The sequence below is a fragment of the Polyodon spathula genome, chromosome 14 (genome assembly GCF_017654505.1).
Source record: "Polyodon spathula isolate WHYD16114869_AA chromosome 14, ASM1765450v1, whole genome shotgun sequence".
NCBI lineage: Eukaryota > Metazoa > Chordata > Actinopteri > Acipenseriformes > Polyodontidae > Polyodon > Polyodon spathula.
In genome coordinates this window covers 35439143-35457453 of record NC_054547.1, presented here as the reverse complement: position 1 = coordinate 35457453, position 18311 = coordinate 35439143, and the positions used below count along the sequence as shown (strand labels likewise).

General features: G+C 36.7%; 1 protein-coding gene across 3 annotated transcripts in view; it reads right to left on the bottom strand.

The window, feature by feature from the left end:
- Positions 1–422: 422 nt before the first annotated feature.
- LOC121326689 (protein phosphatase 1L) overlaps positions 423–18311 on the bottom strand; it is a 39422-nt gene continuing 21533 nt past the window's right edge. For 2 of the 3 annotated variants that reach the window (XM_041270061.1, XM_041270063.1), the window contains exons 2-4: positions 6235–6409; positions 2174–2335; positions 423–777 (exon numbers count right to left, since the gene is read on the bottom strand). In XM_041270061.1, the coding sequence (XP_041125995.1) occupies positions 431–777; positions 2174–2335; positions 6235–6409 (684 nt within the window). In that variant the 3' untranslated portion in view covers positions 423–430. Of the gene's footprint in view, positions 778–2173; positions 2336–3257; positions 3602–6234; positions 6410–18311 lie in introns of those variants that run through there. The other variant, XM_041270062.1, reaches the window with a different exon arrangement.

The window sequence follows — 18311 nt, the reverse complement described above, 5'->3', positions numbered from 1 at the left end:
CTGATTAAATCTGGGCTTCTTTTCTAAGTAGTTAAACTATTCATGCATGGGTAACTAATTTTCATCAGTACTAAAATCAATGAGCTAGGCTAACTTTCCAGTGAGAACAAGTTAGATTAGCCAGTCTTATCTGAATGGAAATCCATATTCTGTACTTTTTCTCCCTCCACACATGACTCCTACTAATCTTTAAACACAAAGTACATTTCTCCTGTTTATAAAGATCTAAAGCAATATTTATTTGTGTCTTACCTGTAAGAGCAAACAAGGAACAACCCAAAAATATATAACATTGGGACACTGTGCCCTTTATCATTACTAATAATTAACATAACACTAAAATACTTTGTAGATGATGCTATAAACATAGTTCTTGCGCAAAAAGTCAGTGGGGGGGGGGGGTGGGGGTGGGGGGGGGGTATATATATTTTCACTGGTCTCCTGTTTTGCTGCTGTTTCTGAATTTTACAACCATGACAGTTATATTATCGGGGCAACCCCTGTAGAATGACTGCAATACAATGCTCTTGGCCCCAAAATGTGGTTCATCCAATCTCTCTTTGATGAAGCGCACTGCCTCTTCATTGCTGAAAGCATCCCACAGTCCGTCGGAAGCCAGGATCATAAACTCGGGCTGCAGCTTGTCGAGGTCGAAGGTCAGAATGTCCGGGTCCGGGATGATGACGTTCAGGTTCTTCAGGGGGTAGTCGCCCAGGGACCGAGACATTGCGAGGATGCCCTGAACCCTCCAGGAGCCGTTGAAGCTGATGAATCCCCCTGCAATGCAAACGCAAGGATCATCTGAGTGAAATGTCTGTACAAGAAGTGGGCGGAGAACATCCTGACAAGACAATAGCTATCTCAGGATTTATTTGTAGTCACTTTTTTTCCCCCAGAATGACTCAGACCTATTTTAGAGGCTTGTATTCTTCATATTCATTTTAATGATGCAATAGCCCCCCCGTTTAGAAAAAAAATGTGATAATTATATAGTTTGAGAATATACAAGTTGCACCCCCCCCCCCCCCAAAAAAAAAATACAAAAAAAAAATAAAAACCTTTTCTGCCATGCATAGCAGCTTTTAGTATGCCTTTTTTTTTTTTTTCCCCCCAGTGGGTATAAAAGGCATTACCACTTCAAGAGAGATCCTCACTAATTTCAAGTTGATGATAAGCATTGCTCTAGGGAAGCTTACAGAAAGTTATAGACACTGGCCATATACAGTTCAGAATTGAGCTGTTTTATTAACGTTGCTGCTGCCCTCTACTGCTAACTCCAGAAGGGCTGGATTTGACAAATAAAATTGGGACACTTCCATAAAATATAATTCTAAAATCTTACAAAGTCATTGTAAACCCTTACTAGAGAATGCATGTTTAATTAATGACAGTTTTTAAAATATGTGACGTGAAATATTAGCATAGCGTCCCGCTTAATGACTCACTGACACAGCCCTTAGAATAAAGAAAGCACTACAATCAAAACATGATATTTCTATTTTTGTTATTTACATACACCTGTACTCAATTAAACATCTTCAGCATCTTTCACTGTATCATTTGCATATAACAAATCACACCGATTACTTTTAGTTTCTATGTGTCGTTCCCCCCTCCCCCCTCCCCCCAAATCATCACTTCTTTCATGGATTACATTTCTTCCAGGGCGTAATTTCTTAGCTGTATAAGAACATAAATAATGAGAAGTCAACAGATCAATTTTCATCATGCTCTTCTGGAAAAACTATGGAAAGGGGCTTGATTATTCTGTCAGCTACTTCATCTATGCAGGTAGGGATGATTACACAGCCAGGGTGCTTACAAACAACTCATATGCAAACCCATACAGAACTCCACATGAGTCATTAATATACAGAACATTCTATTGATTCCACGCTCACCATGGAATTAGAATGTTTGCTAGTTTTACTTACAGCAGTCTAATTGCACCACAAGGTATATTTTTAATAAGCAGCAGTGTCTCATTGAATCCTGTTAAATCTTATTTTGCAATATAATTAGATCAGTGCTTTCTTCAGTGTAGTTTTACCTGTGAACTTGCAGTGCAGAATAAGGGCCTTTATTTTATCACCAGGACAGAGAAAGCAATTTTAAACAAGAAATTCCTCCTCAACGTGTCATTCCAGGAGGGAAAGGCGCTGAGTGATCTTACCCGCTCTCTTGATTCTTTTTCTTTCCTTCAGTTGATAGGGCTTATGATCGTGTGATAAAGCGATGGCATTTCCATCTTTGTCACACAGTACTCCTCGTGAATCCCCAACATTAGCCACTGTCAGTTCTTTATCTGATAACAATGCAACCAAGCACGTGGTCCCTGCAATGATAAAAGACAAGACAGCAACCAGTTACAGAAAGACAGAGGCTTTTGCCAATTTGAATTACTAGTATTGCATACAATAAAACAAACAAATAAATTATATATATATATATATATATATATATATATATATATATATATATATATATATATATATATATATATATATATAAATACTATAGACAGTATAACTGAAGTTATATATCTAAGAAACTGAAATGGGAATACTAATTACCCCATTTTTCTTTAACATACAAATAGTCTCGTTTACATTGACACGCATTGTGGTTAATTAGCTTAATTGATCTTCGAGGTTGCATGATTAACACATTACACGGTGAACTTGAGTTGCTGATCAGAGCTGAATAAATCTCTTAGATCAGTGCATCACTTTAACTGAAGATTTAAAGAATGGAATGGTTGATTAACAATGTGAGCTGGTCTTCCTGGGTGGGCTACTTGCTCCTCTAAAGCAATTTCAAAGAGACTGCTTTTCCTTGCACCGATGAGAAAAGCACCCAACAGTATTTGAAAGCATCTGATTTTATGTACTGTATTTGTACATGATACATGTGAAATCAGAAGGTTACCCATGTTTGCATTAACACTCCAAAAATACGCATCAAAGTAAGTACATTCATGCACACACAATGAAATGCACTGCAGTTACATATATATACTGCAACTACCTGTAGCCTTTCTGATAAGCTGCTTCTACAAAGTGGAAATTAGATAAAAACAACTGTAACAAATTTGAAATAAAATGCCTAATACCTTAAGGTAAGAAAAAATAATAATATTTTGTGAAGAAAAACCAACACATTAATATAGCTGCAAACTTTGCAGTAACAAGTTGGGATTTCCAATATTGCACGTTACCAAGGTTACAACAGCTAACAGGAATGCTGTTATCACATTATTTTAGATTGCTTGCTTTACCCAATGTGTACTTTCATTTCCAGTGTTCTCTCTGGCTGTCTCTGTCCTCGACTGTGGTCCAGCTCATTATTTTGATCCTTTCCTCCTGTGGGAATTGGCTTAAAAGGCACTTGCTGTGTAAATCTGCCAGACAAGCCAATATGTGCCAGTAAGGTATTGAGATAAACAAAGCTGTGTGAACAGGTGTGTCTGGAGGAGGTCCTGATATCCATCGGTAGGTCGTTCCAACACTGAGGGACAAGGGGTGGGCTCTGGAAGCAGGGAGCGAAGGGGGTGTAGGGAGAAATGACAGTCTGGAGGTAGGAGGGTGCAGAAACCAATCACCTAAAACACAAGGTGTAATATAGCTGTCTGTGGTATTTTATCAGCTACAGCCCTCAAATAAGTGAGGGTGCCGTGTTTCTAAATGAAATGCAGCTGTGTGACCTTCCGAGACCAGCAGCGAAGTTCAGAAAAATCAGTTATAAAAAAATAATATTCACAAGTTGGATTTATATCAAACATCAATAAACTCCACAAGACAAGGTAAATGAGGAGTCTCTTCAGGGCTAAATTCACAGATTCAGCCCTGGGGCGTGTCTATGAATTTCATTATGAAACAGAATGCAAGATGTGCAGGAGTGTGATCTCTTACAAAGAGGTCTACAGGTGGTATGCTTTGAAGAGTGATAGTACCAGCGGCCCACTATACTGCTATTTAAAAGTTTCGTACTGCATCAACAAAAGCTGTTTGCATTCTTTATTTTTAATCATGCTTCTTTGCTATATTCAAGGCTATCACCATCTGGCTGCAATTGAAACATTCTTTCTTAGTCACCGCAGTATCCAAAACAGCCACTAGAGGGAGGTAGTCATCAGTTACTCAGGAAACTTTAATGAACCATTATTTTAGAGGTGAGAGAAAGCATTTCAGTGTACAGTATCTACTAAAATAGGACCAGGGAACTGGAGACAATGTTTGGAAGCATATTCACCCCACCAACCCCCTCATGCAATGACTTAAATAATTTTAGGGAAAATGGCTTCTAATGTTTAGTTCATAAAAGACAGGCTCAAGATACCAACAACTGAAACACCCTAGTTATAACGTATATATAAAAAAAGAGGATTTGGAATCGATTCCTCAAATACTTGGCTTGAAGTTGGATTACAGGCCATGTAACATGTGCATACTAAGACACTGGCAACTGGCATTTCTTGACTGAACTCGTTCAAGGAAATAAGAGTCCAAATTAGAACAGTAGAAATCTGAAATTATTTCAGACATGTCAGCATTTTCCATTTTCAAAACATTTTTCTATTTAACCTTAATAGTTTCTGCTTTTCAGCTTTCCTGACTGACGGGTGATGGTCAACGGTTTTTAAAGCTGCAAACAATAAATTATAGATTTCTAAAATCAGGAATCACCCATCATATGCACCTTACAAAAGCATGCTGTTGTTTGACCACAGGAAGCAGCTGTTTCTTCAAAGATAGCCCCTTCCTGTCACAGCAGGCTCTCAGACTAACACAATTTAAGAGCCTGTTTTGTTCCAGGTAAGTAACCATGTGGTGCAGATCATTTCTAAGCAAACCTTTATACATATTTAACGAAAGTGCAGACGGTATTTCTTGTTTAGTTTATTACAGTATATATAATTTAACGAAGATTCAAATAATTCGATTAGCAAAAAAAATGTAACAGAGTCAAATAAAATTTGTACAATTAAATCTTCTAACAAATGAAAACACGTGAATAAATTGCAGGGTAGCAATATCGTTCCTCGCAAAATGCGAGAACGGCAGCCTTATCTGTGCTTATCTAATTTTAAGTCAAGACCACCCTCATTAAACACGCCTCAGACACACTGTAAGGAAGAGCACTTGGGCTTTTACTAGGGTGATAAAACTAAATCAGCATCAGGAATTACTTTGGAATCAGGTGTTTAAAGTTATGGATACTCATTCACGATAGAAGTGTTTGCCAAACCTTCTTCAAGATATGTTCTCACTTTTTATTTTTATTTTATTTTTTTAAAGATGCTATGCCACTGATGAGATAATAATAATGAAATAAAAACTCTTGAATGCTAAAAGTCACTCCCAGGTTTAACACCTCCAGATGCTCCAACAAGCCAACGAGATTATTTACTGCCTGACATTTTTACTCCAGGTGCTATTTTCTCATCCTGACCTTTCTCCTCCGTTGCAGGCACATTCGAATGGCACTTTACAAAATGTTCTTTTTCTATGTGCAACATAGTAATGAAACCGAACACCTGCTAGCATTAAACTGCAAGGCTGGTGATCTTCTGGTTTTATCAGAGATAAATGCCATCATATTCCATTCTGTATCCAATTTCAAAATGACTTTTTGCTGTTGGCAGTCACTAAGCGACAGATAATGCTAGAAGAATGCAAGGAGCAACAGAACAAAATGCAGAAGTGACTATTTATTTATGTATTTGTTTATTTATTTACTTATTAAGAAATCGTTTAAGGTTCAGTAAGACTGGAGGGCCTGGAATGACGCATTTAAGAATTAAGGAGGTCTCCAGAAGTATTTTATTTAAGCAACAGAAGCCTGATTATTGTGCATTACTATCTTGTGGCTGACTGTACCAGGAAGGCAAGAGCCCAAGACACAGATCAGGGTGTTCCTGTACAGATAAGATGAAATACCAGTGCAATCAGAGTTTAATTGCTGCATCTGGCAAATAGTGTCTTCAGTGTGTTCATCTGTTATAAACTTAATTAACTTCAACTAACTTTATTAAAGCTAGATATTCTATCTTAATGTTTGGTCTCTTCCAGATTGATGAATGAAAGATCTGAGTTTTCTAATAAAAGTAATATCATTGGATAAACATTTCTTGGTCCGGTTTCTCAAATTTATGCCCATACTGTACAGGCAACTTCCGTTCTTTGTGCTTGGCAAAGAAAAGTTGGAACAGACAGTGGTGGCGCATTCTCTTACCTGCTTCATCATAGGAGGCAGACAGTTTATCGAGCATCTCCTTGTCGATTGAAAGGATGTGTTGTTCTAGGATACTCTGGTAAGACAGCACACTGTTCTCTTTATCCTTCTCGTAGTTCAGCAGCTGTTGCTTCAGAACCTCAGGCAGGTGTGTCTTCACATATTCAGCTGCAGACTGTTAAAAGAAGAGGAGACGGGAGATTGTCAATAACCCCGCTGTAGAATATTTAGAAAAAAAGCCCATCTGCTCTTTTAAAGAAAACTTTCCAGCCTTTTGAGCAAGTGTTTCTTGATTGCTCATAAAGCCAACATGAAAAGATAAAAGATATTATATATATATCAGGGCTTGATACAGTGTCCAGAAATGTAACACGGAAAACATACATTATTCATTTCTGTTTTGCTTTATAGAGTTTGCTATTGCAGTTCAGTTAAAATACATTATCAAATTGTATGGTAAAGCACCTGTATTTTATTAAATAAAAATACAATTCAGTAGAACAGATATTTTCATAACTACTGCTGTACTAACTTAAAGATGGTAATAAATAGCCTTGTTTTGTAAAGCCATGTTTTGTACCCTGACCTGTCATGTGCTTGAGTATGTGGTTTCATGTGAAGGAAGTGACTCGGGTTAAAGGTATTGGTGATGATGATGGCATACCCTGTCCTGGCTTATTTTCATACATGGTTTAAATATAGAACCAAGCTACCAGTCTGACTATATTACATCCTCTAAATATCCTGACCAGCGGAAAACATTTCCACAGGGACCCACTGCGGCTCTAAATATTTACATGTTAAAGGCCATACTGACGTAAATACAACTGTGAGAATACAGAGCCTGCATTATTTCCAGTACCATAATCCACTGTTATGAAGGTCTACAGCAACACTGACCTAAAGTTAACCCTTCTTGCATGTGCTTACTTCATGTACCCTGTTTAAACATACAGATATACAGCCAGATTATGTAATGTCCTTGCCCAAATTTGGTCTTATTTCCCTAGCATTATGCATCGTGTGAGACAAAGTACATTTGCATTTCTTCTTTACTTTACCAATGTCAGCAGAAACCCAGATAACAAGAAGTTACATTTAAGAACAATGCTATGAGTTGTGCTCAATTCTCACAGGCAGCATAGTGCTATACCCACACATCACAAGATGGAACGATAAGGCTGGTGGTTGCAAACTGCTGATGTCACTAGTTATGTACAGCTTCATTTTAAGACATCATTAACCAGGCGTTGATTCAGAGCTTACATTAAACACAAGAAAATCACAATGTTTACAGACAGTTTCAATGATTTCTCACTTCCTTCATCATTTAAATGAGAAGAATAAGTAACAGTAGTATAATGTAAAAGGAACAAAGGCTGATGACACTTAAATAAAGTTAAAGTCACAGCAGCACTCTGAGTTATGAAAAGCCAGTTACTCCCTACAAGGCCAGGGCAATACATAAGCAAAAATCCTTACAATCTCCAGTGAGATGATTTTTAGTAAAGCCTGGATTTAGACTGGTATAAATCATCAATAGTAATTCCTGTTTTTTCAATTCCAGTTCCAATTTCCAATTCCTTTTTCAAATCAATTCCCAGTTCCAATTCCCTTTCCCATTTAATTTCAATGCATCATTGATCAACATTGTAATTAGCAGCGTTCTGTTAAAATGAGTAAAAACTCAATCAGTTTCAAATGAAAGCAATCACTACAATGAATAAATGTCTTTAAAATATCAACTCCTTCAAAAGGAACTGGGAGCTGAAAAACAGGAACTGACCCCAAACCCTGCAAGCAATTGAGCTCAGTTCTTCACTTTAAAAAAATCAGACCACTGCTGACACTGTGTTACTTCATAACTAAAACCAGACTCCTTTAATTGCACGTATACATTATTGCATACGCACGATAGTAAGCTAAGGGCATTTCATTTATTTATTTTTTAACATAAATGTTTATTTAAGTCTACAAATTAATAAATACATCTAGCCCCAAACCATTACTAAACTGCTTAGCCTTTAATTCATTCAAACTGCACTATTCTGCATTTAGTAGGAATCATTAGTCTTAGAATATCTATTAGTATAGCTATTAAAAAGATATCCACTAGATAAGAGGAGAATGTGCCAATCTTACTGCCATTTCACTTTATATAAAATAACATCATTACAGAATGGCATAGAAACTGGTATATTATATATATATATATATATATATATATATATATATATATATATATATATATATATATATATATAGACACACATATACACACATACACACACACACACTGCACAGAACTAAGCATTATAAATATTTTGTCTAAAGCCTTTAACTACAGTATGTTACATAGGCTAAATCTCATTTATTGAAGTAATTGAAACTTTTGTTTACGCAATGGCAAAGTATCTTCAGTTCAGATCCACTGAATAAGAGCACAAAAAAACAAAAAAACATTTTGCATACTAATGAGCGTGCAGAGATGGGAGCAGCTGATTCAAGGCTTGGGAAACCATTCCAATTGATCCTGCCATGAAAGAGAGGCTCTGATTCATGCCAAACTCACTGTTTGACACAACAAAGAGAGCCCTCATGCAGCCACACAGATGGCACACTGTCAGAAAGAAACAACCCAAGTGTTTATTAGCCATTTTATCCACAACACAAGCGTGGACTTGGTGAACCCTGGGGGGCTAAAGCGTGCTGCAAAACAGTTCCAAATCAAGAAAGCATGCAAGCGTTAGAAAACAGAACCAGGAGTTCAGACGCCATCTTTCCAAAGGCACTGTTCAATCCACTCCACGTATAATGTAGTGTGTTTTCCGGAATTTTGATTTCAAATTAGTTTTCAGGGTGCATAGGCTTTTCTTCTTCACATGCTAGTTATGAAGTCACTTTTATTTGTTAAATGTCAGTTTCCTATAGCACTGCATATCAGCTTTATTGTTAAGTCTGCAAATGGTTACCCTAGGCATCTTACTGTAGCCATCATCTGTCGATAATTTATGCCCAGTATCCATAATTATGTGTGTCATTCCTTATATATGATGTTCCTATCAACATCACATTTAAAATAAAAGTGGACAGCTGGACATTGGCCAGGCACCTGGGAGAAAACTTTCACCAGGTTGTTCGTCGTTAGGCTGCGTTGACCATTGACCTGTCATATGTCACTGCACTGAATATTTCTCCATTTTGTTAAGTGCAAGTAAAATAATGTTTGAGCACTGCAAATAGCACACTTAAATCTGTCATGCCTCCCTAACATGTTACTGTAATAAACAAGTACTCCTCATTAATAACTACCAAATCTTTAACAACATGTTAGTAGCGTGTTCTTGGTTATTCTCTACACTGTAAATCATGATACCTCTGGATTCTGACATGTCTGTATCCTTGATCAGTGTTCCACCTCTTGTTCAAATCACAGTGCACACACAATATGAAAAAAGACATTTTTAATTAAACAAACACATCATTCATGAATAAAATGTCAAGTAAATTAACGTCCCCCATGTCACTTGATATGTTAATTAAACCCACGCATTAACATCGAAGCGTAGACAACATTAAAAACTGATTGCGAACTGCTGAAGTTGTACATTTGAAATGATTGAATTTATTATTAGTAGACTGCGCTGTCAATTACATCACAGTAAATTAATCTATTCACACCCCTAAACTAACTTAAATATGAATGACTAAAAGCTATAAGGTTGTTTAAAAAAAAAAAAAGAAAAAAGTAAAAAAATACTACTGGTATTTAAAGATCAAGATCATAAAGGATATATATATATATATATATATATATATATATATATATATATATATATATATATATTTAAATTACATTGAAATAGTACAGTGTTTGTATGACAAGTGGCTTCAAGAAACACACATCATTGGAACGCACGATAAAAACAATTTTTGCACCTCCCAGCTACCATACACGACCGTGACCGTGCCACTTCTTGCCAGCTAACGTTATGACTACCTATACATTATTCTGAGCACATAGTACTGTAATGACTATTGCAGAATGTAGGGTCTAGTTTCTGCATTTTGTCTCAGTAATATCTCCCTGAGAACTTCAAAGTGTCTTTTTATTAAATTAAAATAAATAAAATATTCTGGCTTTTATTTACATTGTTTTTCATGAATTATTAATGAAAACATTAAATCTATTTTGAAATATAATAGTTCAGCTTGCGCTGAAAAGAACTAAAAAAGCTTACAATTTCATTATTTTTTTTTTTTTTAATGTACGATGTTTCTAGTTCGTTTCTATTACATTGTGCCAATTTGTACCCTTTTTTCCTGAAAGCACTTTGATTAAAACAGTTTAGAAAGTTTTTTTTTTTTTTTGGGGGGGGGGGGGGGGGGGGGGGGGGGTCATATTTGCATTTCTAGCTTCATCATTGCTGTCAATGTATCAAACACTTGTGGTTATTAAAAAAAAAAAAAAAAAAAAAATCAACTAACAAATTACAGATTTTTAAAACCGAAAAATCTGAAATCAGGAAAAAATAAATCAGAAAACTCAAAATAATAAAATTGATTTCATAGGGCCCTACTAATCTTACATGAGTAAAAGCCAAGGTAATGCTGACCCCAGTAACCTTAAAGGAAAATTCATCAAGCAATATGTTGACCAGAAAAAAGTATTTAGTTCAAACCAGCCTTTTACCAAGAATTACCTACTGTACTCCACCATACAGTGTCTTCAAATGAGCTCTGCAGATCATTCAACCAGAAATAACCTCTAAGATTTCAAGTAAGGATGGCTAGAATAATAGGACTATCCCTGTTACAAGGGCAAAATGCCCTTCAATCTAGTCATACGTCCAATGTCAGAACGTTCTGACTTTTAGTGAGAACGCAACAGCTGACAGCTCAAAGGATCATGTCCTACCCATGCAACGTCAATGCGAATTAACTTTAACACACATCTGAGCAGAACATGGGAGGTACACATTAGTATTCAAGGTAATGAAAAATAGGACTTTAAAAACCTTAAAATTACTGCACTTTCATAGCTCAGCTGTCCATGTAATATGGAGGTGCACATTACCCGCACAGAAGAGAACAGGAGAAAGCACAGCTGATTACACACTCATTTTATTCTAGGGCTCCGCCAGGTCATATAAGGACACCTGTGTCCATAAAAGGTCCTTATTTTGTTTGCACTTCGGCCACTGTGTAGTATATGATGCTGACCTTGCCAACACAATGGTACTCTATTATCTCTGTTAATTTATCATACAGTGATTCATGTTTTTCCAATACATTAGGACTTCAGGATTACAGACACCAAACTTACGAACTGACTGGTCTACCGAACCCCCCACTTTTAGCAGTAGCAGGTGTACACATTTATTAACACTACTGAAAACCTACTTTCAAGGCATTTCAGACTTAACCTCCATTCCCAACAGGTTCGTAACTATGAGATTCTGCTGTATATAACACCAATGGACACTTAAGCCTGGATTTCATTCCAGTAGAGCCACCTCAATCAACTCATAAATTAGGTTTTATATTCGTTTGGTATTTTGGTATTTAAAAAAAAAAAAAAAAAAAAAAAATTATAAACTCACTGCAATAATACAGACATGAGTAATCAATACTGATATTAATGGGTCTTTCAGAGTCTCACCCTTTCTCTTCAGATTCTTTGTTGCTCTATGGCAGGGGTGTCCAATCCTGCTCCTGAAGGGCCAGTGTCCCTCCTGGTTTTTGTTCTAACTGCTTTTTTAATTAGAACAATAATTGGTCCAATTAATTAATTTAGGACACAGCTGGAACAAAAACCAGGAGGGACACTGGCCCTCCAGGACCAGGATTGGATACCCCTGCTCTATAGAGTAGAAATCATAGTGAGCTTCACTGGCATGAAGAAATGCCCAGAATAGCAAAGATTAATGATTAGCCAGTCACAGGGCAAATGTTGTTTGGTTAACTTAAGCACAACCGGTCTGTTCCAATAACTAACATGTTTACTGGCATTTGAATCCGCGGGGTGAACATTTCAAGCTGGGTCTCTTAACGAGCACTGTAAAAATGAGGTCCCGACAATACTGCAATTCAGTTTTCAAACATTTTAACCCAGTCCAGGTCACACTATATTTGTCTAAGATTTAGTGTTTACTACATTAAAGCTTTTGCTTTAATATCTGACTGTTGTAACAAAATCCTTTTAAAAAATACTGTACACCAAGCCTTGTTGGCGTTTCTTCCTAGTTTAAAAAACATAAAAAATTGTTTCTTCTCAGTCACAATATTTTCACTCGCTTTCAAAACCATACACTTGATCTGCGCTTTGGGGTCCTTTTTCAACTTCAGCTCCCTCCTACTCCACTGATCCTTAAGGTTACCTGACCAATATCTTACAATGCGAGCTTGAGTCCCTCCATTGAATGGCTTTCTCAAGGGTAGCCCCTGCCACTTCTGCTGCAAGGCTAACCCAATAAGCCTTGCAGGTTCACAGCTGTTGCTGCAGTCTCAGAGACACATCAACCCACAATTGGCTGTGTACTTCACACAGCAAATCAATAGTTTAATCCAGCTTAGTCTACAGTGCAATATCAATGTAAATTAAAACAGTATCTTCCCCACTGATAATGCCCATGAATATGTATCACCATTATTTTATGGTACAAAGTGTCATTATCTTTTTAAAATGTTGCCAACAAGTAACATCAAAAGCACATTTCCAAGATTATTAAGATTAAAACAGATTTTTTTTCCATTCCAATGGTGCTTTTCAACCAAACTAAAACATTACATGGGAAAAGGTGGCATGTGCTGTTACCAATACAGCAACATCAGAGGGTTCAGTCTGCATGCTGCATCCCATCTGTAAGGGTTTCACTAGCTAATTTTGTTACTGTGGTCATTTGCTATGTACCGTACCTAAAATGATAACTGTGACAAAATAATCCATTAAGAAAACAGCTTGACTGCTGCCTTATCCTTGTGAACAAAAGGAGCAGAAGCTACTATAGCAGGATCAAATTGAAAAGACCAGCAGTGAGAAACAGCACATCAACATCAAGTGTGTTTTGCTTCAAGCCACATCTAAATTAATTGCCTCGTATAAGGTCTATGGTCATTTTAGCCTCAACACTATTAGTATCTCAAACCACATAACACACACAGACATCAAGCATGTTGATTAATACTAATATTAGTACGGGCTAATTAATACTAATATTAGTACTGCACTGTGGTTTCTGTATGCTGGCATGAGGCTATCATTCCTGTAACAGACAGATAACACCACACCTCTGATTCAAGTTCACTGGACAGAATAAAGTCTTTGCATACTAAATGCAGTTTCAAAATGTCAATAAGTGTTTCTGGGTGCAAATACAGTAGATCTCTACTGCACAACGCAGCTGAATTGACTGACATTAATCTGCCTGTAGAATCGGCTCCCTATAGAATAGCATCCACCGTCATGTCAAGCAGAGACTGGCTTTCTAGTTCAACTAACCCGGTTTTGCAAATTGGAATAGCAAGCCAGTATTTTGTTTACAAGCAGCACAGTCCACGAGTGCAAACTGATTGGCAAGTCGCCTCACGTACAGTAAACACTGCATTTAAAAAAGGAGTTTGGCATTTGGGATATTTACGACATCCCAAGACTGTCCTGGGCTCAGCAAACAGCAAAGCTATTTTCATTCTCTGAAAAACTTTAATAAAAATGCACCTGCATAGTTAAAAGCCCCCCTCCTCAAAAAGCTTTTTTTTGTGATTAAAAACTTTTTGAATCATAAAAAGAAAAAGATTATATTTATGTCTCTTAATAAAAGAAAGGCTACAAACTCTAACTATTCCCTATAGGAAGGTGCTCAGGGGATGAATGTAGAACAGAATCCATTAATAACCCTGATCTAGATGCTAGCTGGGCAGACATCAATTGATCCACCAGGCGACCCTTATTATTCCCCAGCCACGTCTCACCAAGAAGGCAGGTGAAAGAGAATTGGACATGCAAAGGAACTGGACATGCATCCCGTAAGAGTATATAACAAAACAATGCATGAAGTTGTTGCCACTTCATCTGTAAATAAGATATGGTGATGGAATTTACTCTAAAAATGAGCTATGTACATTACAGGGGCATGCAATGCAATGTACAGTAATGTGCCAAATATGAATGTGCGTCAAGTGGTGTGTTCACGGTTTCCTCTGTGCACTCACAATTCAAGTTCAACTGGGGTTTTGCAGAACCAAGACCCAAACCAGCACAATGCTTCCAGGAATGCCGAGCAATCACTCCTGCAGGCACAGTAGAGTTACACTGCTTTTAAAATGAGAGATCTCATTTAAACCACTACATCAAAACATGTTATTTCAGCACAGTTAAAATACTTACCTGGGGTTCTGAATTACTAGGTGTGTGTTCTGTGGGGGTCGACAGATTTTTTTTTTTATTGAAACTGTACCCTCAACATCACTAGAATGTTTTGTGAAATGGCCCTTTAAAAAATTATTATAAGCAATTATTTTACTAAATGCCTTCTATTTTAGTATTCAGCTTATTCATTTTTTTGTTTATATTCCTACACCAGCTGTTTAATAAGTTTATCATACCTAAACAACATGAAGAATGAATGCATTTACTTATTGATAACGGAAGAAGGGAATGTATATGATATATGTATGGTGTGGCAAGTAGGCTTTTTTTGTAGTTCAAAATCTGAATAATTTAGACTTTGCCTGTCCTAACCTCTCTCTTTTTAATTTCTTGGACTGAACGCTATGTAAAGTATAAGCTTCCTCAACACTTCTCGAATATTCCCTCACATTATCTCAGACGGACTTTAACTTCAATATTTTCACAAACACCTGTGTTGCAACTTACAGGTTACAACATGGTACACCAGAAAAGTTTACAGAAGTAAAATGATGGTGACGGGGGGTAGTCACAAATGGTATGTCACTTTAAAAACACAACCCCTCCAATTTGAACTCATGCTTAGGCTACTTTATTAGTATCCTGTGTTGTCCTGTTGTGTTAGGTGGGTTAGTTTTCATTAAGTGGCTATGAGGTTTACTTACAGTTCTACAGTAGGAATATAAATTCCTTTTTTTGGAACAATACCTGAGTTAAAAGCTACTCGTTATTTGTAAAGCAGCAGCAACAAAGAAAATACAGTCTAAACCTAATTTATCTGAATGCAGATGAAAGGGTAGCCTACTAAATGACAAATAGACACTCATGAAGTTAATAAACATATTACAATTATTAAATAAACAGCACATCCCCTAATATAAAGGTTTTCTAATTACACAAATTAACTTCAAAGCTAAAATGCCCTGTGCTGCATTTGTTCCCTGCCCACACAGCAATGAAACTTCACTGGGCTTTGGAAAAAAAAAAAAAAAACAGCACTGTGGATTCTAAAAGATTCTGTTCTGCAAAATAAAAGATTAATTTCCTTTATTTCAAAACCAAAAGAGGTTTCCTTTATTATTATTTTTTATAGTACTCTGCATCATTATTTCCATAAGAATGTCTGTTAGTTTCAGATTCAGAACCATAGAAACAAGAATTGTATTTATTATTTGTGTTTTTATTATTACAAATAACTAAAATGACCATTAAGCACAACCACACAATGCTTGTTTGCAATTCCTTTCTCTAATTAATTGTACTGTATTTGTCTTGTATCCATATGAATGCTAAATGGTAGCATCCCTTGAAGACCAGGTCATTGTACTTACAGTAGTACTGCACTAGTGTGCTCAACTCCCATTGCTGTAAATGTCTGCGGAAATCCAGCGGCTTCCATTTTGCAGCAATACAGTACATGAGAAATGTGACAAATGCAATAGATTGAAAGTCATTTAAACCGAGATACTTCAATTCCCACCCTATACTGTATCAAATGTCTGCTCAATTATATAAAATACAATGCTAAACTGAGAACCTTCCTTTAAATGCTAATGATTTTGTTGCCATTCGTTGACTCAGGGATGAACTACAACTTTTCAGTTTTTACAACCAGAAGAAAACTGAATATATTGCATACAGTATGTCTTTTAGCAAAAAGTTTCAAAGCCACAGGGGAGCATTTTAACCTTTCGACAAACAAACAAACGAACAAACAAACAAACATATTAAATCATCATCTTGGGAAGAGTACTGACAGTTACCGATTACTGTTGTGAAACCCACTTACCACATACTGAGAATCTCCAGATCCGTATGCGACAGGAAGGTTACTTTTCAGTCTGTGCTATGCATTTTCATCTGTTCTTGTCAGAGATCTGCAGAAGTTAGGAGTTAGGAGAATGCAATTCTTTTTTTTTGTTTTGTTTTTAGTGGATCAGTGGTTAAGGAAAATGAACAGAAGGAGATTGTGTAGGTTTACATACAGTATACTGTAATAAAAATAAAACTATCTGCTGACCTACTGGATACACATACCTGTATTCTGCATTAAGCTGAACAATTGTTAAACTGTAAATTAGCCCATGCTTTCATTAGCAATGGATCTATAAGAGTTATATCATTACATTGACCATTTAATTAGCTTTGCAGGGACACAATAAATGTTGGCTGCTCATATTTTTATATGGGTCCACAGTTGAACTTTTTTTTTCATTATTGTTCTGGATAAATAAATAAATAAAAATATGATTACACACACACACACACACATGTTTGCAGAAGTATTCACCCCCCTGCAAAGTTTTCATTTTGTTGACAAATTAGACTTTACATGTAGAATCTACACAAACTATTCCACATTGACAATGTTAGAAAATGCATATATAATATAAATAAGTAAGATTTACAAAGAAAAACAGATTAAACTCAGTTGGATAAATATTCAACCCCTTTGCTACTGCAGTCCTAAATCAGCTCAGGTGCAAATGATTTGTTCGAAAGGTCACCAAATTAGTGAAATGGTTTCAGCCTGTGTGTACTCAATGTGGTTTAACTTGTAGAAAATCTCCCTCAGGTATATAAAGACTTTCAAGCTGCAACTTGTACAGTGATCCAACAAAGCAACCATGAAGACCAAGGAGCTTTCGAAACAAGTCAGGGATAACGTGGTAGAGAGGCACAGAGCAGGAGAAGGGAACAATAAAATTCCAAATGTGCTGATTATCCCTCTCAGCACAGTCCATCATTAAGAAGTGGAAGATGCATCATACCACCCAGACGCTACCCAGATCAGGTCGCCCTCCCAAACTGAGCAGCCGGGCAAGCAGGACACTGGTTCGGGATGTCACTCTAAAGCCAACAATGACCTTGAGAGATCTGCAAAGTTCTGTGTCTGAGATGGGAGTCAGTGTCACACATCAACAATAACCCGGTCACAGAAGCTCTATGGTAAAGACTGCCTCCACCACATTCTAAATTTTATAAACATTTCATGAGAGAACTGGCAGAAATCCTACTCATTTATAGAATAAATAAAATAACTCAAAGACAAATGCCTGAGGAGGGATATAATATGAGATCTGTCAACTGCTACCACTTCATATGTACATATATGGATACAAATCGAAGTCTTACTTTAAAAGGATGTCACTGAAGCTGCTTCAAAGCAAGTGGCTTAAAAAGCAAAAGCTTGTGTACTGAACATAAACAACTGCCTATCCCTCTCAGTTACTGGTGTTTCAATAGGAGCAGTTTGTGCAATGGGGCATGATGGTATATAGTATATGAAGTCATTCATTAAATGTACGATTCTTAAATGGTTTGGGAGATTGGGTAGAATAGTGCCAGAGCACAGTCTGTGCATTCATTAGCCCCCTCACTTCTGCAGCTGCCTGTGCCGGTCACAATGGTTTCCTGGTCACAGTCCAAATGACTCTTAAAAACAGTAGCTTATTCGAAGATCAATTCCCAGTAGTTAGGAAAAGTAGTTTCCGATAATCATGGTTAAAAGTACATGGTTTAGATACAAATGACACCTGGCACCTCCATTTCAGAACATAGCTGTATTTCACAATCAGCCATGTTAATAAACACAGCAGATCTGTTTCTCTAGATTGGTTTACCCAAATCCTGCTTGTTCATGCTTTACCTATTCACTTCAACTTTAGGC